Source organism: Ascaphus truei, chromosome 8 (assembly GCF_040206685.1).
Source record: "Ascaphus truei isolate aAscTru1 chromosome 8, aAscTru1.hap1, whole genome shotgun sequence".
NCBI classification, from domain to species: domain Eukaryota; kingdom Metazoa; phylum Chordata; class Amphibia; order Anura; family Ascaphidae; genus Ascaphus; species Ascaphus truei.
This window is the reverse complement of record NC_134490.1, coordinates 100,316,843-100,340,561: the sequence shown is the minus strand read 5'-3', so window position 1 is coordinate 100,340,561 and position 23,719 is coordinate 100,316,843. Positions and strand designations below refer to the sequence as shown.

Genomic DNA, 23,719 nt, shown 5'->3' with positions numbered 1-23,719 from the left:
CTCTTAAAAAAGTTTCAGGAGGAACAGCCCCTTTAAAACCATCTCCCATTACTTTCTATCATTAAAGTAGGACTAAAATAAAACGATATTTGCAGCTGTGCTTCACACAAGCTTTCAACATGATGGATTGATTTCACAAGTCAGATGAACATACTGTTGGACAGTGATGATGTGCTCAGGCACTAATTTACTTTTAATTAACATTTTTAAGCAAGTACATTTTTATTAAGGTATTAGTATTTATTTTAGTAATTATTACAAATAAAATATTTTAGTGATGGAATAAGACCACATACTGTATGTTAATTCCTCTGTTGTCTGCAATGCATTAAAGGCCATAATCCATCAATATGTTATTTTTAAAGTGGATAATTGTATATGATGGTATAAAACCTGCAGTGTTGCTTTAATAACTTCTACAATGAAGAGATTTTGTTAAAACAAATGTGTTGAACAGTAACAAAGAGCCTGCCGTACCATTACAAGAAACAACTTGGCATGATTTTTTAACAGGAGAAGAGGAATTAGGAAATTCCCCCAGAGAGAAATATATCTGTGAAGCTAGTAATTTAACATATGGAGGAAACAGATTTCAGAAAACGAGAGATCTATCAATACACATCTAAAAATAAAGAAGGTTTTTCTGTCCTTTTTTTTTATAAAGATCGTTGCTTGTCCAAACCTACTTGGCATCTGCAATGAATTTGAGAAGCCGAGAGCTGCTTTTATACTTTAATCCTTCAGAGCTGGTAGTGCCCACATTGCATTATTTCACTTTATATTAAATACTGAAATGTTGCCTATATGGATCTGTACAGAATTTGGTACTGTATACTATCCATCAAACAACAAAACACATTAAAACAGCCTTTCAGGGTACTTGGTAAACGTTTCATCAGTACAACAGTACAGAAGTCTAAAAAGGGAGAGTTAGGCCATTCATTAAAACACCAATCATATTCATACAGTAAGTAGCAATCTGTGCTACCCATGTGTATTGATTTATTCATTAAAATACCTGAACTGGCAGAGACAATACACAATCCCCACATTAGGGGACCTCACACAACCCAAGATATTTCAGCTTCTCAACAGCTGGAATACTTTTCCAGTGGACAACAAAATGGCTGCAGGGGTCAGACTCGCTCCGATGGCCATCGTAAACCTCAACATCATCTCTTCTAGCCATTTGTAGGTTATATTTTAAGTGCCAAAACAGTACAAAACATAACAATTATCTCAGAAAAATTAGGGGGGGGTATTGGCTTTAAAGCTTTTGTCGTGAACTCCATGTGGAAAGATCATGCATTTACAAATTATAATAAGAAGAAAATATTTTAAATCGCTCATCCTAATAATCTCTTTATTTTCTATGTTGATAGGTAAGTAACATGGTGCACGAGGATGACTACAATAATTACAAAATATGATCAAAGAAGATCCAAAACGAAGAATCCTCCACTAGATTGCACTCTATGTTATCATGTATCGATTTGGACAAATTGATACATGATAACATAGAGTGCAATTTAGTGGAGGATTCTTTGTTTTGGATCTTCTTTGATCATATTTTATATTTACAAATTATAAGCCGTAGTTAGTCTAGGGAGGAAGCCATCTTGAATTTGTAATAATCTCAGACACTGCAGATATCACAGGTGCTGCACTGCACAGATTCCTCACACATTCTTCAGCGTGCTGTCTCTCCTCAAAAAGCTTCAACCTGTCATTTTCTCGCTTTATTTAACACAGTACAACAACAACACAATTGCATACTATCCCTGGGCACAGAGCCTATTGGGATTAGTGAAGTATCTTAGCACACTAAAGTATATAGTGTAATGCTTCAACTGTCACAAATAACATCGTGATTTCCAGGTAGATACTGTGCCGCCTCCTCACCTCCTTGGAGAAAGTATGAATATGTACGTTCTTTCATTTCTACATTTCACATTCTACAGCTCTTTACATTTCTATTCACATTTTCAAACAATCGCCAACCACATTTTTTTTTTAAAAGGCTGTAACCTGCATCTAGACAGAATATTAATGCTTCAATTTCAAAAGTCACAGAATTTGTAGAAATGAACACGTAACCTATATAAATATATATGTAAACCTCCATGCCCAGCTCCCTAGGGAGGTTACATCGATGTAGGGGTGTATAGAACATCTGTATAGATTTAACTTGTCTGTGGTCGGCTTGGCGATGGAAAATATGGGCGCCAGGAGTTTTTATAGTACAACTTCCCTCTTTATTCCTGTTCCCAGGCTTGGAAACACTGCAGTCACAGTTACAATAACATTGACATACAGTAGTTGTACCTTTTCTCATCCATACCGCTATCACTATAAATACATTTCTTCCCAGGGTGCCCACTCTTTACACCCATGGGAGGTAAATTCACTTGTTACTATTCTGACTTCACCTGGTGGACCGGGCCACCCTTTTTAGCAACATCCTAATGGTTCCTTTTACTGCAGGGCCCTTCTGAGATCCTGGCCTGTTCTGCGCACGTTACTATTAATCTTCAACCCTGTTGTGGAACGACCTCTTCCTCAGGGGTAATGAATACTGAAGATGGAGATCGGTTTGTAGTGCTGACCCCCTGACATCCTGGGGCATTGTCTGATTTGCCCCTAGTGGCATGTCTGCTTCAGTCTCTGGGACATGCCAGATGGCTCTTATGGCCATACTATGGGATACTAACATTTAGGACATTGTCCCTAACTAAAACACAATAAAAGGGGAGCCTGATCGATGCTATAACTGTGGGAACATATTCCCTCCCTCCTGCTCCCTTAGGCTCCTTTCTTCCTGCCATGCTGGAGCCTAACCTTCCAGAACTCTCTCTCGCTCTCTTTTATACCCCTTCTGACACAGTACCCCTGTTTCACCACATGGAGGAGCTTAGCATCTACTGATTACCATTAACCACTTGTAGTACTCTAGTAAGCCCACAAGGGGGGTTACATATATATATACTGTATATATATATATATATTATTTTACCTCTCGTAATGTCTACGAGTGCATGTGGCAGCACTGGTACTCCCAGGGTTTCCTCCTAATTCATCATAAATATGTTTCCACTGTCGCCGAGCAGTAATCTGTACAAAGAGACCAGTAGCCTTTATTAATTTCTAGTTCACTGAATCCCAAACACAATATCAGTTGTATTATAACATATTGCACAAGTAATACATTTATTCAGAAAAATACATTTCACAGTGAAAAATCATAGATGTTTTGGTACAGATGATAATTGCATTGGCTGGTGTGCTAGGAGATGTACCAACCAGAATGATCCATTCATGTAGAGGGGAAAAAAATCATATATGTGATAATTTCTTGACTCTTCAATAGCTATTACTATGTTCTATTTATGCAAGTCACTGATGGTGTTCATGTTACATATTAAGAATATTTACATATTTAGTATTTTAGATTTTTCTTTGGAACAGAATCCTAATGTGACTAGGACAAGCGTAAATATTGTTCCAAATTGAATGCAATATAACAATGAAGCCAGTTTTCCATCTGTAGATATAATGCTGAAGTGGTCTGGACTTTGGAGTCATAATCATGCTCAGTGGACTATGCAAAGAAAGCAAGGACAGCCCCAAAATATGAGCTGCACATTTGTTTGAAAACATTAACTAATTAAAGTAACTCACTATTGTAAGATCTTAACCGTAATGAACTGTTTTATCCAATGTCAGCTACAGTACTGACACACTGTATAAAATGTTACTCCAATACTATGACAAACATTACACAAAATGAGTAAATGTGAGGTAACCAATTATCTGATTACATCATTTAATGCATGTACCAACAGTTTCCTTTACTTAATATAATTATTTCCATATTTAGAAATGATATAAACACTGATATTTTAGTACATCTATATGGGATCCTTTTCTACTAAATTCCATTATCGTCCCCTAACTCTAGAAAACGCGAAATAATAGTTTGTGTTTTTAGCATGTTCTGAAATTACACCAACTAAGGCCGGAAGAATTGGGCTAGTTTACAATAAACGGTATTGTATTGTATGTATTGTAATAAAACGGTATAACCGCCACACTACACTATTTAACACTATAGATCCATCCTACTGCCCTGCAGTAATGTGAATTACATGCAATGTGAAGATAGGGTCGGAATGCAAAAGGGGCAGGAAATAGGAGGTTGTCGTCTTATTTAGCTTTTTGACATAGTATGTTTGCAACCAGTATTTTTATTTGTAGCTGCAAGTTAAATAAACTCTTAACGCAGCTGACCCCACTGCATTATTTGATGCAACATAGTACCTCAGTGTAGGAAAACAACCTCCACATTGATTGTACTGCTAGTTTTAAAGGAAAACAACTTGGAAAATACAGTATATGTCGGAAATAATTGACTTCTCAGGTATGTGTAGGTAATTATTAATTAGTAAACATTTAGTAGGCCAATGTAATTTGTAATGCTTTTATAATAGTGTATCTTTCTTACAACCTACTTCATTTGCACTATGTGAGAAATGCTTAACATACTGTAACCCATGCCATCTTATTAACCACACATTTTTTTCCAGTTAACATATATGTATAATTACACCGAAATAGATATCCAAGATTACAAGACCTCTCAATTAATATATATCTTATTAAATCAAAGCAGTATCTGGAAACTATTTGCAGTGACGTCTTTCTTTTCTCTATTGCAGATGTCATCTGTATTTGTTGCATGTAAACTCTCTAAATTGAACACAAAAAAAAAAAGATCTTAATCTGTGCTGCTTTATCTACTGTTTCTGTGGTTCAAAGAACACAGTGTTCAGATCATGACCATCAAATGTTATTGTGGGATAAAAATAGACTGCTCATGTCAAATACCATTAGTTAATAAAACGAGTCAAGAGAATGTTCTGAATAACTGATAACTTCCTGTTTCTTTGGTAGTGCCTCTTTTCCCATAAAGGTAGTTTACACTAGCAATTAAAGTAGATAAGTGCAAAACACAATTCCTTAATGGCCAATACTGATTACGTTTGAAAGCTTTTAATACATTCCACATATTAGACATGAGCAGATGTCAGGTATGTTGCCAAGCGAAATTTTCTTTTATTCAATCTTGGCTGCTTGTACAATAATAAGCTCGTTCTTAACATGGGAAAAAATTACAGACCCAACTAATTTCCTTGATGGGGAAGAGTTACATATGTTTTCCACTTGTAGTTTTTATGACAAGTTTACAATTTTTCGAAAGCTGGAACTAATCAGGCACCTTTCCAAGGCTGGTTATAAAAAAAATCCCCCCATGTGAACAGCTATTCTAAAATATTGTTTGTTTTAGCCTTCCCTCTATTTTGTTAAACAGGAAAAAGTTAGATTGCACAGTTCATTCTTTTAGTAACTTAAAACACTTACTGTTTCATATCCTCCCAGCTTTTGAGCAGCTTGAAACATAGTCCAAAGGTTAACTGTTAGAGGGACAATAAGTATTTAGATAAGCATTGCATTAACCAGCGTATTTTGAACAAATGTAAATTGAACAATTTTCCATGCCAAACAGAATGACACATGATCACTTTGATCTGGGCATATTGTGCAATTGGGAAACCATTTTACAGCTATTTAAATAGAGACTCGTTAGTATTTACACTTTTAATATATGAAACATAATCAGATATTGCTCTTTTACAGAGATAATCAGTTGAACATTTTTTAGAAAACCACATACAAAGTCATGAAAGTCAATGATATTTTGCAATCATTTGCCTTAGCAATGAGAGAGAGAGAGAGAGAGAGAGAGAGAGAGAGAGAGAGAGAGAGAGAGAGAGAGAGAGAGAGAGAGAGAGAGAGAGAGAGACACCCAAGTGCATGGGTCATAAAAAATAAGTATAGAAAAACTTCACCCAAAGATCAAATTTGATGATGAACGACTTCAGCACTCGAGTATTAGTGTTCAAAAGCAAATAGTTGAATTAACGATACATAAAATGCAATGTTTTTGTTCAGCTATCATGGGACATTCATCAGGGTAGTGTATGTACAGTACTGTATATATGTATACGTGTGTGTGTGTGTGTGTGTGTGTGTGTGTGTGTGTGTGTGTGTGTGTGTGTGTGTGTGTGTGTGTGTGTGTGTGTGAAAGGCGGGGTTGCAGACCTGCCTAAGACATGCAGATGAGCATACAGTTGTATTTACATATATATATATATATATATATATATATATATATATATATATATATATATATATATAAAACACACATACAGAAAAGTCATTATTTATTATGCTGAAGTGATTATAATATAATATCAATATGAGAGGGCCCATATTTAAGTGTTTGTACTAACTCTTTTACGCTGGAACTCACTCAAACGCATTAGTGCCGATATGTGGTATGTGGTATGTGGTATAGTATGGGTACTAACACACAGAATGTCCAAATGACTTGAATGGGAATTTCTTTGCATTACAATTTAGTGACCAAATGTATCACTTGCTGAGCGGAGTTCTTCACTGGTGAATAAGATGTTAAATGGTGAACTCTGAATGTGAGATGTATAGCAATTTGTCAATACAGTGACATACTTTCTGCACATGAATGCTTTTATTATATTTCTTAAGTGCTTAAATTCAGAGGTAGATCAGAAATCATGCAATTAAAAGAGTACTATGTTTCAGGTTAAATCTATGAACTACGTTACTTATGCTATCGACTTTAATCTACGCATCAGGGCAATTTCACGTAACAATTTTACCATATGAACTGTGATAAACTCTACCAAGAACCAATATACAGTAATGTCATGTCAGGCACGCAAAACGGAAAAAATAACCTCTTTTCAATCTCACTTCTTATAAGAGGTGCTCATAAAGGCCCTTCTTAGCTAAACAGAGAAATACATATTCCTAGGATTTTGAACCACACCAGGTATTAAGAAAAATCAACACTATTAGAAATAAACACAACTTTGAAATTCTGAACCAAAAGTGATTTTTTCACAGGATTGACTATTTCTCTGAATTCTAGGGGATGGGAAGGAGTGAGATTGTCTTTTCATGTATGAGATACTCTGAACATAAGTCTTTTGACCGGACTGAACCAGGAAACGTACAAACACATGTAAATGCCCTTACTTAAAAATAAAAAAAAGATATATAAGTATATATATACACACACACACACACACACACGCACACGCACACGCACACACACACATATTACAGACAAAAGACTGCGCCTATAAGTGGGTATCTATAAAAATGAATATACATAAAATAATATAATTAAATAATAAACCTATAATACCCCTACAGTGTGGGCTAACTATTGTAAATATAAATCTAGTATAAATGATAATGATGTAACAACCAAAGAGCTAAGTAATATCCTAGATATATGTATATATCAGTATATTGCTTGTGTGTCTATAACTAAAAATGGTCAAAAGGCGCTTTCTTTTTTGGTTCTGTATATATATAAAAAAATATATACAGCTGAACCCCGTTATAACGCAATGCTCGGGGTCCACCCGATCTGACCACGTTATAACCGGGATCGCGCTCATTTTTTAAGTGGCCGCCGTGCGCCTGATTGGGAGGAGCAGGGAGGAAGCAGGAGTGAGGCGCCGGCACTCCCAGCACATTCCCCCAGCAGCCTCACCACATTCCCCCAGCACGATCCCCAAGCAGCCCCAGAACATTCCCCCAGCACGTTCCCCAAGCAGCCCCAGAACATTCCCCCAGCACGTTCCCCAAGCAGCCCCAGAACATTCCCCCAGCACGATCCCCAAGCAGCCCCAGAACATTCCCCCAGCACGTTCCCCAAGCAGCCCCAGAACATTCCCCCAGCACGTTCCCCAAGCAGCCCCAGAACATTCCCCCAGCACGTTCCCCAAGCAGCCCCAGAACATTCCCCCAGCACGTTCCCCAAGCAGCCCCAGAACATTCCCCCAGCACGATCCCCAAGCAGCCCCAGAACATTCCCCCAGCACGTTCCCCAAGCAGCCCCAGAACATTCCCCCAGCACGATCCCCAAGCAGCCCCAGAACATTCCCCCAGCACGTTCCCCAAGCAGCCCCAGAACATTCCCCCAGCACATTCCCCAAGCAGCCCCAGAACATTCCCCCAGCACGTTCCCCAAGCAGCCCCAGAACATTCCCCCAGCACGTTCCCCAAGCAGCCCCAGAACATTCCCCCAGCACGTTCCCCAAGCAGCCCCAGAACATTCCCCCAGCACGTTCCCCAAGCAGCCCCAGAACATTCCCCCAGCACGATCCCCAAGCAGCCCCAGAACATTCCCCCAGCACGATCCCCAAGCAGCCCCAGAACATTCCCCCAGCAGCCCCAGCACGTTCCCCCAGCAGCCCCAGAACATTCCCCCAGCACGATCCCCAAGCAGCCCCAGAACATTCCCCCAGCAGCCCCAGCACGTTCCCCCAGCAGCCCCAGCACATTCCCCCAGCAGCCCCACCACGTTCCCCCAGCAGCCTCACCACGTTCCCCCAGCAGCCCTACCACGTTCCCCCAGCAGCCCCACCACGTTCCCCCAGCAGCCCCACCACGTTTCCCCAGCAGCCCCACCACATTCCCCCAGCAGCCCCACCACGTTCCCCCAGCAGCCCCAGCACATACCCCCAGCAGCCCCAGCACAATCCCCCAGCAGCCCCAGCACAATCCCCCAGCAGCCCCAGCACAATCCCCCAGCAGCCCCAGCACAATCCCCCAGCAGCCCCAGCACAATCCCCCAGCAACCTCACCACATTCCCCCAGCAGCCCCAGAACAATCTCCAAGCAGCCCCAGAACATTCCCCCAGCAGCCCCACCACATTCCCCCAGCAGCCCCAGCACATTCCCCCAGCAGCCCCAGCACGCTCCCCCAGCAGCCTCACCACATTCCCCCAGCAGCCCCAGCACATTCCCCCAGCAGCCCCAGAACATTCCCCCAGCAGCCCCAGCACGTTCCCCCAGCAGCCCCAGAACATTCCCCCAGCAGCCCCAGCACGTTCCCCCAGCAGCCCCAGCACGTTCCCCCAGCAGCCACACCACATTCCCCCAGCAACCTCACCACATTTCCCCAGTAACCTCACCACATTCCCCCAGCAGCCCCACCACGTTCCCCCAGCAGCCTCACCACGTTCCCCCAGCAGCCTCACCACGTTCCCCCAGCAGCCTCACCACGTTCCCCCAGCAGCCTCACCACGTTCCCCCAGCAGCCTCACCACGTTCCCCCAGCACATTCCCCCAGCAGCCCCAGCACAATCCCCCAGCAGCCCCAGCACGTTCCCCCAGCAGCCTCACCACATTCCCCCAGCAGCCCCAGCACATTCCCCCAGCAGCCCCAGCACAATCCCCCAGCAGCCCCAGCACGTTCCCCCAGCAGTTTCACCACATTCCCCCAGCAGCCCCAGCACGTTCCCCCAGCAGCCTCACCACATTCCCCCAGCAGCCTCACCACATTCCCCCAGCAGCCTCACCACATTCCCCCAGCAGCCCCAGAACGATCTCCAAGCAGCCCCAGCACGTTCCCCCAGCAGCCCCACCACGATCCCCCAGCAGCCCCAGCACATTCCCCCAGCGCCCCAGCACATTCCCCCAGCAGCCCCAGCACATTCCCCCAGCAGCCCCAGCACATTCCCCCAGCAGCCTCACCACATTCCCCCAGCAGCCTCACCACATTCCCCCAGCAGCCTCACCACATTCCCCCAGCAGCCCCAGAACGATCCCCAAGCAGCCCCAGAACGATCTCCAAGCAGCCCCAGAACATTCCCCCAGCAGCCCTACCACATTCCCCCAGCAGCCCCAGCACAATCCCCCAGCAGCCCCATCACGATCCCCCAGCAGCCTCATCACATTCCTCCAGCAGCCTCACCACATTCCCCTAGCAACCCCAGCATGATCCCCAAGCAGCCTGAGCACGTTCCCCCAGCAGCCTCATCACATTCCCCCAGCAGCCCCAGCACGATCCGCCAGCAGCCCTACCATGATCCCCCAGCAGCCCCAGCACCACCAGAGGTAGGGTGTGTGTGTGTGTGTGTGTGTGTGTGTGTGTGTGTGTGTGTGTGTGTGTGTGTGTGTGTGTGTGTGTGTGTGTGTGTGTGTGTGTGTGTGTGTGTGTGTGTCTGTGTGGGTGTTTAAAGTTTTTTTTTTAAATATTCGGGAGCCACGCTCACACCGCGTTATAAGCGGATCCGCATTGTAGCGGATCGCATTATAACTGGGTTGAGCTGTGTATATATATATATATATATATGTAGAGGTATCAGTACCGTGTTAGCCAAGCTTTAATAATCAAAAATGAATAGACAATACCATTCTGTGGCTAACGAAATGCTTTTATTTGTGCGAGCTTTCGAGATAAGCTTGCACAAATAAAAGCATTTCGTTAGCCACAGAACGGTATCGTCTATTCATTTTTGATATATATATATATACACATACACACACATAGAAAGAGAGAGGACCATAGGGGAGGCCTTCATCCAGCAGTGGATCGACAAGGGCTGAAGAAGATGATGATGATTATATATCTATACATATATAGAGAAAGATGAGCAGCCGGCACTCCAATAAAGCACAATAGGGTAGGTGCATGTCCCATAATAAGTAGATAAATATACGATACCGTTATACATATATAGATATATAATAATATTGGTTAGTTATCCAAAAACATGATCTAGCTCGTGAACCTTAGGATATGTTTGGGAATGTGTTTTAAATGTGAGTACCAACATTAGAATAGACATTATGAATAATGTCTCACACATCTACACACAACTTAAAGTTGAGTAAGTGGCACTCCTGCTCCAGAAACAGAAAAAAAATTGACTGCATTTCTGAGTTGTTAAATAGTTATTCTTGTGAATGCTGCATTTGTATAAACAAGTCCATTGCATGAATGATTATTTTAGCATCACCTTAAGAATTGACAGTAAAAATAAATAACATGATTGTTTTAGTGAAGGTGTCCTATTTGTAAAGCATCATATTCTAATGAAATACATTAGAAAAACACAAGAACATCCCCACAATATTAGTAGTAACTGGAAGAGATCAAACAGAATTTTTAATTTTTAAAAGCTGGGCTTTTCTGATAAGTAACAGTGGCAAATTCCTAACATGTTCCCACCTCTGCATATTTGCAATACTGTATAATGTTTGTACATGTGCTACAAGAAATGTACTGTAGTAGCCAGTCAAGGTATAGAAATAAGTTAGCAAACAGGTCTCTTAGGTGATCTTTTTAAACAGATGAACTTGGCACACACCCATATATTGCACATAAAAATAAGCAGCAATGTTACATATTAATGGATTTCACGCAGAATTGTGCTGTATGATATATGTCATTTAAATTATCATCTGGTATCTTGTGCACAATCTAGATTCCTTGTCAATGATTGGACAGTAAGCGTGTAAATTGTAGCTTAGATGCAGATAAAAGTAGCTAAACTGGTTTCCCATAAATTTTCATCAGATATATTTCTTGTCTTCCTAAATACATACAGTACAAGTCAGATTACTTAGCTTTCAGTGATGTATTTCATTAACAACCACCAAATTAGAAGGATTTAAGACCTGTTTGTCTAATAGGCAGTTACTATTTTGTTTATTAGAAGTTCAAGCAAATGAAAATTAGAAAACGTACCATTAGTCGCAAAACATTTTGAAAGCCTGGCTAAACCTTGCAATGTTTTGAAAGCCATTAACAGATTTGCTTAGGTCTTGATTTAATCTAAATCAATGCATAATGCAACAAAGCTGTTCAGAGCACATTAATTTCACTTCTATTTCAAGCAGGCGGTTTGGAGACAAACCTTGTAATCATCTGCAGTTATTCAAGTTTATCATGGCTGCTAGAGTTCGGCTGCAATCAGTGCCAATTAGGTATGTAAATTGTTATGTAAAACATGCAGGGTGACATTCTCCATAAACATAACACATGGTTTCAATGCAAAAAATATATATGGCAACATTTTAAAAGGAAAAGAGCAAAAGGGTCCAGCTTTGTTCAACAAAATGCTGCTTTGGTTGCTACTAAATTGTAGGTGATAAATCTTTTCTTTGACCATTAATAAGAGGAAAAAATCAAGCTACAGTATTCACATGTCATTAAAGCTGGTCTAATTACAAAAGGGACATACAGTAGAATAGGCACACAAATTATACAGCTTCTGGCATACGCTCATACTCACATTTAACATTAGACAGACGTGCTAAAAAGTTCACTTAACTCTTCTTCCGTTAGTAAACGTGTGTCTTTATAATACCATTATTTCATTTTTTATTTATATTGAAGATTAGAAAAATGAAAACGACAACATTATCTTTATATAATAATTTTTCATGGGTAATCATACAAGAAGATGATTAGGTGACTTACATTAAAGCTGCAGTTCAAGCTGCCGTTTTTATTAAAAAAAAATTAATTCAATATGCGCATCAATACAATCTGCACACTGACAAATGATTAGCTAAGTTGCTGATCGAACACTTTGCTGTGGGTTATTTAATTCACTGTTAGGTCTGCAAAACAGTACCCACAATGCCAAGTTCTATGTGGAAGATCATGTGACCAGGCAGGCACTAGATACAATTGGTGCACTGCTAGAGAAAGGGCGGGGCTTAAGAGCCAGAGCCTGTCTCAGAAGGGGGAGGGTGGTGATTTTGTAAATGGTTTCTATAGAAACAAAAATGCTTGTTACATTAGAATATATTAAATGTCTTTAAAAATTGTTTTTAAAAATAAATACTTTTTTTAAAATGCTACTTGTATTTTCTCATAGTACAGAACTGATTTATAAAAAAACATATTGCTTGGACTGCGGCTTTAAAAGACTTGGAAAGCATATAGGTCTTGGATGGATCAGCACTCCTCATGGCGTCATCTGCTGAGGAGCGCGACAAAAACAGTATACGATACATAGAAATAAGTCAGCACTTTCAGATTTGAAACAAATCTTACAAATGTATTGCGCTAGCAGTAAAACCGACGTTTCGGATCTCAAATCTTACAAATGTATTGCGCTCGCAGTAAAACCGACGTTTCGGATCTCAAATCTTACAAATGTATTGCGCTCGCAGTAAAACCGACGTTTCGGATCTCAAATCTTACAAATGTATTGCACTCGCAGTAAAACCGACGTTTCGGATCTCAAATCTTACAAATGCATTGCACTCGCAGTAAAACCGACGTTTCGGATCTCAAATCTTACAAATGTATTGCACTCGCAGTAAAACCGACGTTTCGGATCTCAAATCTTACAAATGTATTGCACTCGCAGTAAAACCGACGTTTCGGATCTCAAATCTTACAAATGTATTGCACTCGCAGTAAAACCGACGTTTCGAATCTCAAATCTTACAAATGTATTGCACTCGCAGTAAAACCGACGTTTCGGATCTCAAATCTTACAAATGTATTGCGCTCGCAGTAAAACCGACGTTTCGGATCTCAAACGTGCCCTTTGTCAAGATTATTTCAAATCTGAGAGTGCTGACTTCTTTTATATATAACCACTCTGCTATGTTTTACATTATGTGCTGCAAACTACGTTACGTGTTACCCTCTTAGATGTACAAATGTTTTAAATGCACAGTATAATATAAACTATTAAATCTACTACTTACTCTGCTTAAAACCTAAATATGGTATCCTCTCAATGGGCGTTTTTCGTTCTTTCATATATTTATATAGTGCTACCAGAAATGCTTGCTCATCTGCTTTGCATCCATCTCCCGAAGCAGCCTTTGATTTATCTTCACTTGATGTTTTCTTACAGTTGCTGTTGTTTGTCTTGGCTTTTTGTAAGGTTGTCTTAACTTCACATTTTACCTGGAAGAATAGTGTGCATGAGACTAGAGCTAATCAAGCATTAACAGTTTATATTGTAATTATTTAGATTTTATAGTGCGTATTCAAGACAAATGAAGCCTTGAGATGTTCCAGGTGATACAAAATTAGTTTGTATTTTAGTACCAACTTAATATTACACATAATAATGTTCCCAAACTAAAATGTCAGCATGGTAATGGGCACCCAAGCCAGAAAAGTCAGAACCCAACTGTACTCTATGTAAAGCAAAAACAAAGATGTGAATGAAAACAAAGATGTAAATGAAAAGCAATCACATTAACATTAATGCTCTATCCAATAGAAATGTGTGCATTATATTATTATAAAACCTTTATCTTTAATTCACACTTTACGGTTGCCTTTGTTTCTTGCTTCACTACGAGATAAAGTTGTGTATTTTCCTTTGTTCTATTCTGCCCTGAGTGTATGTGCATGTACAATAATGTGCTATACATAAAAAAAAGAAATGCACATTATCGCAATTAATTCAATTTGAAAAATACAGCATGATATAAATGTCACGTGGATCACAGAAACAGAACCATTTCCCAGCACTAGTTCCTTATATTATTCCAAAAATAGACATGCAATTTGTGGGATTTTCATTTAACTAAACCTAATTAATTGTTGATTATGTAGGAAAGTGTCGTGATTAAGCGCTACGGCGTGGAACGCGTTGGTGGGGCAACACCTTCGCTTTTTTTTGTCCATATGACCAATAAATAATACATTTTTATGGAATACGCACCCTCATTTTTCTTCATTATTCGTTCCATGAGTAGTGCTCTGTTTTCTTCTCTGTTCTTATACAGGAAAGTGCTCGGTCTTTTAAAGATGGCAACGCTCAGTAAAGAGCTGCACAAAGTTTGTATGGCAGTACAAGCGCCAGTACAAGCGCCAGTACAAGCGGCAGTACAAGCGCCAGTATAGACTTTGTTTACAACATATATTTTAAATTCAGCAAAACCAAACCACAGATCAAAGTCTGCCCTTCAGTTGGATATGTTTCACTATACTTTGTGTGTCACCGTCTCTCCAAAGTGCAGTAAATGATTCCAACTATTAATAGAGTTTTTCACCAATTTCATCCCCTGGTTAACCTTTAAAACATCTCTCCTGACGTACATGTTTAACAGCACGGCTGCATCTTTTAGTTTATTTTCTTACAGAAAGATCATTCAGTTTATTATTATTTCCCCAGGAGCAAACTCTAACACTACATGACATGGAAGCAACAACACTGTCCTACTTTCTGCTTGATTCTTTGAGCAAAATCAATCCAGTGTCAAACTAACACTGCGTCTTCTAAAAAATAAAAAAAGATATATATTTGTTTTACTTACACACTAAAAATAGTCATCTTCATCTGAGGAATAGAAACAATAAACAATCAAGAGGCAGCAGAATGAAATTGAGACTCTTAAAGATTACCTTGGCAACAGCTTTGCCATCACAAATATTGGAGGGATCTTTAACTCCATTTACAGAATCTCTTCTCTGTGGACATGACTTCTTTTTGCGTGGTCTGCCTTTTAGATTTGGGGCTGAAAAGAAATGGAGAGGAATTTAAATCAGCTTCAAATATTGTTTTAAAGCAGTAATTCCTACCCAATTCGATGATATCTTTTGTATCATATAATAAAACAGAATTTTACAAGTTCACATGTTATACTCCTTTCCCTAAATGAGTTTTATTTTAAATATATTGGTGAATAAAATGTACCCAAATGTTAGTCAAAATGCAATATGACCGACAGGGTATTATTTCTGGCCAGGTTTACACAATGCATGTACTTTGTACTGCAAAAGCACAAGGTAGAATGCCTCCATGTGTGCCACTGAGGACTCCTGGAAGCATAATTGCAGCCATTTTGTTTTGTCTAACCCAGGCTTAGAGATAGTCCTGAGCTCAGTGACTGAAACATTGGCTTGACATCACTACAGTATGACTCAATCCACTTTTTATTTATTTTGTAAAACATGCTAGTGCTGCTGCTTTAAGCTATTGATTATATTGATTGCCTCATTGGAAGATTCTTATTGGTACCAACACACTTATAGTACTGTGTATAGTTATAATAGTGGACCACACCTTTTAAGAGAATTGGAAAACTTACAAAGTTTAATGAGTTATTCAAAGTATAAAAATCAAAAAATTGCAGGATAGCGGTTTTAACATTTGACCCAGAAAGGTATCCATTCCCAGCACAACGTAAATCTATACAGTCCAGTCTAACTCATTCATGTAATAACGGTTGGGTAAAAAAGCTGGTTTGATTTATAAATCTTACTAACATTGGGTTTCTGGTCCTTCACAGTTATTCACCATTACAAAAAAAGGTTTATTATGGATATGATTAGCAACATGAGTTTATGACATAATTAGACTGACTCATAACATTGGCATTTTGATACATGACTAAGTACTTACTAGAAATACAGTTTGAGTAACTTGTTTACATCGTGTGTTATACAATAATTTTGCCTACTATACAGTATATTTAGAAACAAAAACATAGAAGTTCCACAACTATATTTACTACAGATAATACTACATCTATAGGGCATTTGAATATATATATATTTATATTTCTGTCTAGAATTGAGCGCCCATTAAAAAAAAATACGAGCGTTGGTATGAATTAAGAGACAGTACTTAAGTAATAATCCCAGAAGAACAGGACATTACTGGCCAATAATGCCCTGGCTGGAAGAGTTGAAGGCCCGAGGCATGATTGTCTACATTCTTATGCTTTTACTGCAAGTTTATTAAAAGGAAATTTTACATACACACAGCCCCCTCTATACACACACACACACACTCTGCAACCCCCCTCTATATACACAAATACTCTCTGCAGTCCCCTCTACACAATGTGCAGCCCCCTTCCACAACACCCACAAAACACGCTGCAGCCCCCCCTCTACACCCACAAACACACACCAAAACACACTGCAACCCTCCTCCACCATCTACACCCACTGACACACACACACACACTGCAGCTCCCCTCTACACCCACAAAACACACTGCAGACAAACACACACCAACAAAACAAGACACAACTTTTGAAAAAGATGGTGGAATACGGGATTCATGGACTGGATACATTACACCCACGCAGTTTAAATAGAGCGTATTACCTTACTAACCTACTCTTGATGTATTTACAGATTGGCCAGCAGGTTATGGTATCTGTTATACCTCAGATGGACACTGTGACTTCTCACATTGTGGTGAGTAGCGAGTGTCGAAGGGCACTTAATGCTCATTTTTTTACTATGTTTATGTAGGTGTTCTATATTATAGTTCCATCTTAACCTGGTCTCTATTTGGTATATCCTCCCTCTCTCTCTTTCATCTGTGATTAAGTGCCTTTACAAGTCACTTATGAGTTGCCGCCCCCCCCCCCCCCACCGCCCCACACACCTCCCCTTGAAAAGTGCGGACGAGCTGTATGGACATAACCTTTGAGCACTGTACATATCGATATTTGGCTTAGGTGACCTCTCTGTGTGGGTGTGTGTATGATGATACTTTTCTACTGCTCTGGTGTGGGCTGGATTTTTACACAATCGCTAATGCCCACTAGGACGTAATATCTATGATCTGGGTAACTATCATGGGAGAGATATGCGATATTGTTATATTTACATTGGTACTACGTTCTACTTTTTGATCTGTTTTTTTACATGATTTATATGCCAATTATGACTTCATGATGTTTATATTAGTCTATATTATGGTCTTCACAAAAGCTTTGCTCTGTGGGCTATAGATAGATCGGTAGCTATGTTACATATATGTTGATATGACTTCAATAGAATTATCTGCTTCCTTTATTCATTAATATATGTTCCCATTGGGTTTATTTTTAGTCCTGAATGGTTGGGTAATCCCTACTGAGGTAATTTTGCCCGTTTCAGCTTTTATTTTTGTATTTCTGAGTGTAAATATGTTTTACATAGTATTCCCTAATACTGTGGGGTCTGTGTTCTCTGTTCTGTGTTATTGTGCCTCTGCATTAATAAATGCAGTTCTTGATTGGCCTCTGTGGCTGGTTCCTGAGCTGAGGACTCAGACTGCCAAGCGCGTTGTCAGGAAGGCTGTTGGCTGCCCCAGAGGAGTTTATAGATGTCTGTGACGTCTCTGCACAGGATTTTCCCCTCTGCCGAGCCACGGACATAGCTGGCAGCGGTTGCTACATTCGTTGTCAAGGACGTTGTCGGCCACTAGTGATGAGCCTGCAGATATCCCTCGTCTGGATGCATGGTATCTCTTCTCTGCTAAGCCGCTGACTTTCCTAGCAACAATTGCTAGGGACGCTGTTGGCGACCCTAAACCATGCTGGTTGCCAAGGATGCTGCGAATTACACTCACTGATAGAACATGAATTGTGAACAACTGATTTATTTCCTGCTGGGCCACCGTTAGACCGGAAATTGTACAGGTTGGTGTCAATTTTTCCTGCTTTCTCTGCTATAAAATCCAGTTTATTTTACACTGACATATTAGCTTGACAAAGGACTGTGCTGGCCCGAAACGTGGCCCATTTGTACAATGTTTTTGTTTGATGATGGAATACATTTTTCTTTTTACCTATACTACTGTGAGTGAGTGCTGCAGATTCTTCTTTCCCTATATTTTCTATTCTCAACTGGAGTGGTGATCCTGGTTCATCGGTGTGCACCCTATCAAGCTAGTACTTTGAAACTTATATTGTTCCCCAAACATCTCCTTTTAGTATGTATGTATGTATGTATGTATGTATGTATATATATATATATATAATATATATGTATATATATATATATATATCCATAGACAATACACACACATACGTATGTAGAGAATGAGAGAGAGAAAGATAACAGATAAAATGCAGCATATGACCAAGGAGGAGGTGTGACGTGGTTAAAACATTGGATTTGGCCTTCCAATGTTATAGTATTAGTCTCTGAAATTAAACTGTCCATTTTTTGTTGTGCTCAAACGACTGCCTTATAAATATAAATGAATGTTACGAAATGCCATAAAAATTCTGGCAAACAATAGCCAACCTACACTTATAGGATGATCGAAATTTAACGACTAGAAAAATATGGTGATATTGTATTACTTGTACTAGCACAGAATAACAGCCTGTATTTACATTAGATCTGTAGTTTTTGATCAATCAGTGTGAATCTAGTCACGCTATGTACAGTAGTGTATGATAAACCAGTGTGTGGCAAGTATGATAGTTTGTTCTTCACCTGTTTGATGGGTTTCTATGAGATGAAACCTGTTTTACTGTAGCACCAAAAATTGAGAAAAATTAACTGTCAATAAAATGTTGCATCTTATGTTTAGTGAGTGAGACCTGAGAAACTCCTCAGTGGCTTCATAATTACGTGACAAATCACATGCTGATACAAAAATTAAAAGACAAAATTGGAGCAAAGTTCCCTCAAACGTGGATAATTGGAGACCGTGTTTAAAATGTCTCAAACAAAATGGTCATTCAAATCGTGCAGGTCCTGCAAGCCAATAGAATGTCGCAATAGCATCTGTTGCAGCTTCCTGCTGGATGATGACTTCCTTTTAAATTGCTGCAATTTGTTTATATCAGAATATATTCGTCCATTCCCACACTGACCCAGTTTGATGTAGTCCACAGAACTAGAAACATGTTGTATGTACTCTATCCTAGAGGTAGGAGCGAAGATGATTTGGCATATAACTGTAATATGCTTTGGCATGAAAAGACACAAATTAAATGTAAATCGTTTTATTATGAGAACACCCCTAATATCAGTCCTAGATAAAAAAAAATCACACTGGCACCAGTTCCTGCTGTTCCTGTTTATTTACATATGTAAGAGCATCACTTTTATACTGAATGTTTGCACTCAAAAAGAAAATATTCATTGACCATCTTGGAAATGCGTGAATCTTATTACCAGATGCAATAGCTTGCAAGATTAATTCATTTTTGCTCTAAGAAACATGAGTAATGTATTACTGTCTTGATCTTGTTACATTTTTCGCTAATGTGGAAAAAGGATTTTTTTCCCATGTTAAAGAAGAGACTGTGATAATGTGATAGTGTTTTAAAACAATGGGTATTGTATTGTATGTCTTTATTTATATAGCGCCATTAATGTACGTGAAGCCAGCATGTAAACACAAATAAATAGTGCGCAGGACATATGATGCATATGGTAATACCAAGACACATCAACATACGCTCCAAAAAAGACTCTTCTTTAAAAAAAAAAATGTTTTTTTTAAAAACCCATCCAACATGCTCTTTACTGCTGACACCTAATTCAAGACATCATAAAACACTGTATATATATATGTATATATATATATATATATATATATATGTAAATACAACTGTATGCTCAACTGTATATATCTGTATATATATATATACACACACACAAATATACATAAATATGTATATTCAGACAGACTATCACCTCATGTTGATATGTACTGTACAAACAAAATTCATTTCATTCAATACTTCTACAAACATCCTAAAACATTACCTTGCGCCTACTAATCATTTATTTCCCCCTCACAATTCTTACATAAATCCTTGCATCAGAAAACATTAGTTGTAAAGAAGTGTAATCACTAATAAATGATCTTACATATGCCATTACAGCATCCCATTCTACAGTTACCATGGTACAGCACAAATTAAAATGACAAATCAATCACTAGCTGCTATATGCACGACACTTTGATTTAAAGTTTTATAATATTCTCTTGGTAACCACTATTCTATTATTTCAAACGCTGAACGTAAACTGTCACAATTCAAGTCACATCAGATCTATCGTTTCCTCTAATTGTTTTTCACTTTAAATTTGTCACACAGGGAACTGGCAAAGCTCTTGACATGTTACATTTACATTTTAATCAGTCTGCAAATACTGTGCAATTTGGCACTAATTTAAAATCTTGCATTTGGAAAGAGGCTCTATGCTTCCTGTGTCAATTAAAAACATGAAGCTTACATTTAAAAAAAAAAAACACAAGTCCAAGCGTCTTTCATAAAAGACGTTGCAAAAGCACAGTGGTAACGCAGCCTGCCTGTTTAAAGTTTGTCCTCTGCAGCCCTGGAACTATCAGAAATAAAACATGCAAATTCAAGTAAAAAGATAAAGAAGCGGTTACCCATTCCAGCCGACTAGCATCTGTGTCATTTATATCAGTGCTCATGAATGATACACTGCATTGGACTGGCCATTAAATCCCTGGAAGTCTCCACTTGGTGAGGATGTGAGTTTAACACAAATGAACACGATGAGTTCTGTATGTGCTGCTTGCTTACAACTCCCCTCCCCCTAGCTCCAGCACATTACTCGCATAAACACAGATTACATTAGTGGCTATGAGTGGGATGAGCTCTGCCTTTAGCTGGCTGCCAGTTGGTGCTGCACAACCCCACCTTCTAAATGTGGGTAATGACTTATGGCTTTGTTCATTCTGACCGCTTTGAGAATCATCTGGATTTGTATTCTGTAAATATGAAACCACTGTAAGTACAGTATACTGTAAGTCAAGCTACAAACAGGAATGAAATAAAGGCAAGGTGGAAAGAAGACTTGATTCCTTGCTTTCATAAAACCAGCATTTACACAAGAATCCATGATCAGCACCCCCACACTGAAACTCAATGTGCCACAATAACAAGCCAAACTCACACTAAACATGTTTAACAACATAAAACCTCCTTTCACCCAAAACAATATTATGGGATCTACAATAGTTCCATCTGTTGACACACACTGCCTGCCTTGTAATGTCTTCTAATTTCAATACAAACCAATGGACAAACACCCACTTTGGAGAAAGATTTTCTTGGGTAATTATTAAAAGTACAAACTCTAAATGTCACACAGTAAATCTGGGCAGATTATGCTGTGCAATCTTGGAACTGTGCATTATGCTCAAGATTTGTGCACCATGTACTGCAGAGCCCTCCTGTACTGGAGGAATCAAAATGTGTTCTAACATTAAAACAGTTTTTTAAATAAAAAGATGACACATTTTAAAACTACTTGGAGTTTCAACTGATGTCTACTTAATATACCATTTATAATATATGATGAAATGCAATAGTGATAAAGAAACAATGACCAAACCTTCTCCCAGAGAGATAGTTGCAAATATACAAGATTTCCTGCTCAATTTATATACATTTTTCAGTTCAAAATATTGCTTTAAATTGAGATTATTCTTTAATGACCTGAACAACCTTCATATATTCCCAAAGCAAACTCCCCAACAATCCAGATTGTGGTTGTGAGGTGATATATGAATAGAACAGTAAGAAGAAATTGAATTGCGTGCATTTATTATTATTATTATTATTATTACTCAGGCTACCTGACCTAATTTGACCTCTAACCCGGCACTCTTTTGTAAATCTAATTAGGGACCACTGCCAAATAACTGACCTTTCATGATTATACTTATACAAGAAGGTCAGAGGGTATCTGGGCACTTTTCAATTATTGTGGGGGAAAACAATTAAAATAATTTTTAATTACTTTTTCCCTGATCTATACTTTCATGACTGTGCATAGAATATTATAAAACATACACATAGGACATGCATATAAGAGCCAGGTACATACTAATTGCTGTACTGTAGGCCCAGCGTTTTTAGTTGGCCTCACATAATGATGTTATTTTGTGTTGATAGAGTTCCTCACATTTAGATTATATATGATTTGTAGACATGTATGTGGTTATTTCTGGGATGTAATGCTACAATTGTAGCACTCTGGTTTGCATTAGTGATGTACCGGGTATTACCCGGATACCCGGCGTTACCCGGCGGCTTTTCAGCTACCCGGAAATTACCAGGACCCGGCAGCTGGAAAGTGGACCCGGCGCCGGGTATCCGGGTAATGTCAGGGTAGTTGAAAAGTATCTCTTTCTTACCTGCTGGAAGCCCGCGCGGACATCGGAACAGGTAAGCAGAGGAGCGGGGGCGGTGGGGCAGCATCGGCGGTCATGTGGAGCCCGCGTGGACATCGGAACAGGTAAGCAGAGGTGCGGGGCGGTGGGGCAGCATTGGCGGTCAGTGTGAGGCCCGCGCGGGAGCTGGAGGACTCCATACTGCACTGTGAGCTGGGACAGCCGGCTGTCCAATAGGAAAGCTTCTTCTCCTGCTCCGGTCACATGGTCCCAGCTCCCAGTGCAGTATGGAGTCCTGCAGCTCCCGCGCGGGCCCCACACTGACGCTGATGCTGCCCCACCACCCCGCACCTCTGATACCTGTTCAGATGTCTCCGCGGGCTTCCTCCTCCCCAGGTAAGTTTCCTCCACCCCTGGGTAAGTGAAAAACCGGGTAGCCGGGTACAAGGTGCCAAATCCTTCGGGTACCCGTTACCCGGTTTTAAAAAACACTAGTTTGCATTATAGAATCAAAGGGGAATAAAGAAGAAATGAACCAATACTTGTTATTACGCAGTTACAGGAACAAGGCGATAATTCTAATTGTCAAAATCACAATGTGGCATTAAGTCAAAACTGTGACCACATTTATTCAGCAGTGCGATCATAATAATATAAAAGCAAAAAATAGGCAAAAGCCAAACTTCAGTGCATCATAAACTAGGATCAAAGTGTCCACCCTCAGGGTGATCTAGCATGGCTGTGATATATATTGACTATCTTGAAATGATTTAGGACTTCCATCAGTCAGATAATGAACACAGTAGGCGAGTATATTTCTTAAATAACTTGATAGAAGTGTCATAAAACATGCATTTATTGCTAGGCGCAGATATTGGGGGTAAAGGCAGGGGGCGCCACCCTATCTCCTGTTATTCAGAGTCTCTTCCCCTGT

At 39.5% G+C, this 23,719-nt stretch overlaps 1 protein-coding gene across 3 annotated transcripts in view; it reads right to left on the bottom strand.

The window, feature by feature from the left end:
• Positions 1-23,719, bottom strand: part of ARID5B (AT-rich interaction domain 5B) — a 277,172-nt gene that overhangs the window by 59,083 nt on the left and 194,370 nt on the right. Inside the window, exons 1-5 of one of the 3 annotated variants that reach the window (XM_075612970.1) lie at positions 21,034-21,352; positions 15,290-15,402; positions 13,633-13,837; positions 5,419-5,471; positions 3,014-3,111 (exon numbers count right to left, since the gene is read on the bottom strand). In XM_075612970.1, coding sequence (XP_075469085.1) covers positions 3,014-3,111; positions 5,419-5,471; positions 13,633-13,837; positions 15,290-15,402; positions 21,034-21,037 — 473 coding nt within the window. In that variant the 5' untranslated portion in view covers positions 21,038-21,352. Of the gene's footprint in view, positions 1-3,013; positions 3,112-5,418; positions 5,472-13,632; positions 13,838-15,289; positions 15,403-21,033; positions 21,353-23,719 lie in introns of those variants that run through there. The other 2 variants (XM_075612968.1, XM_075612969.1) reach the window with 2 other exon arrangements.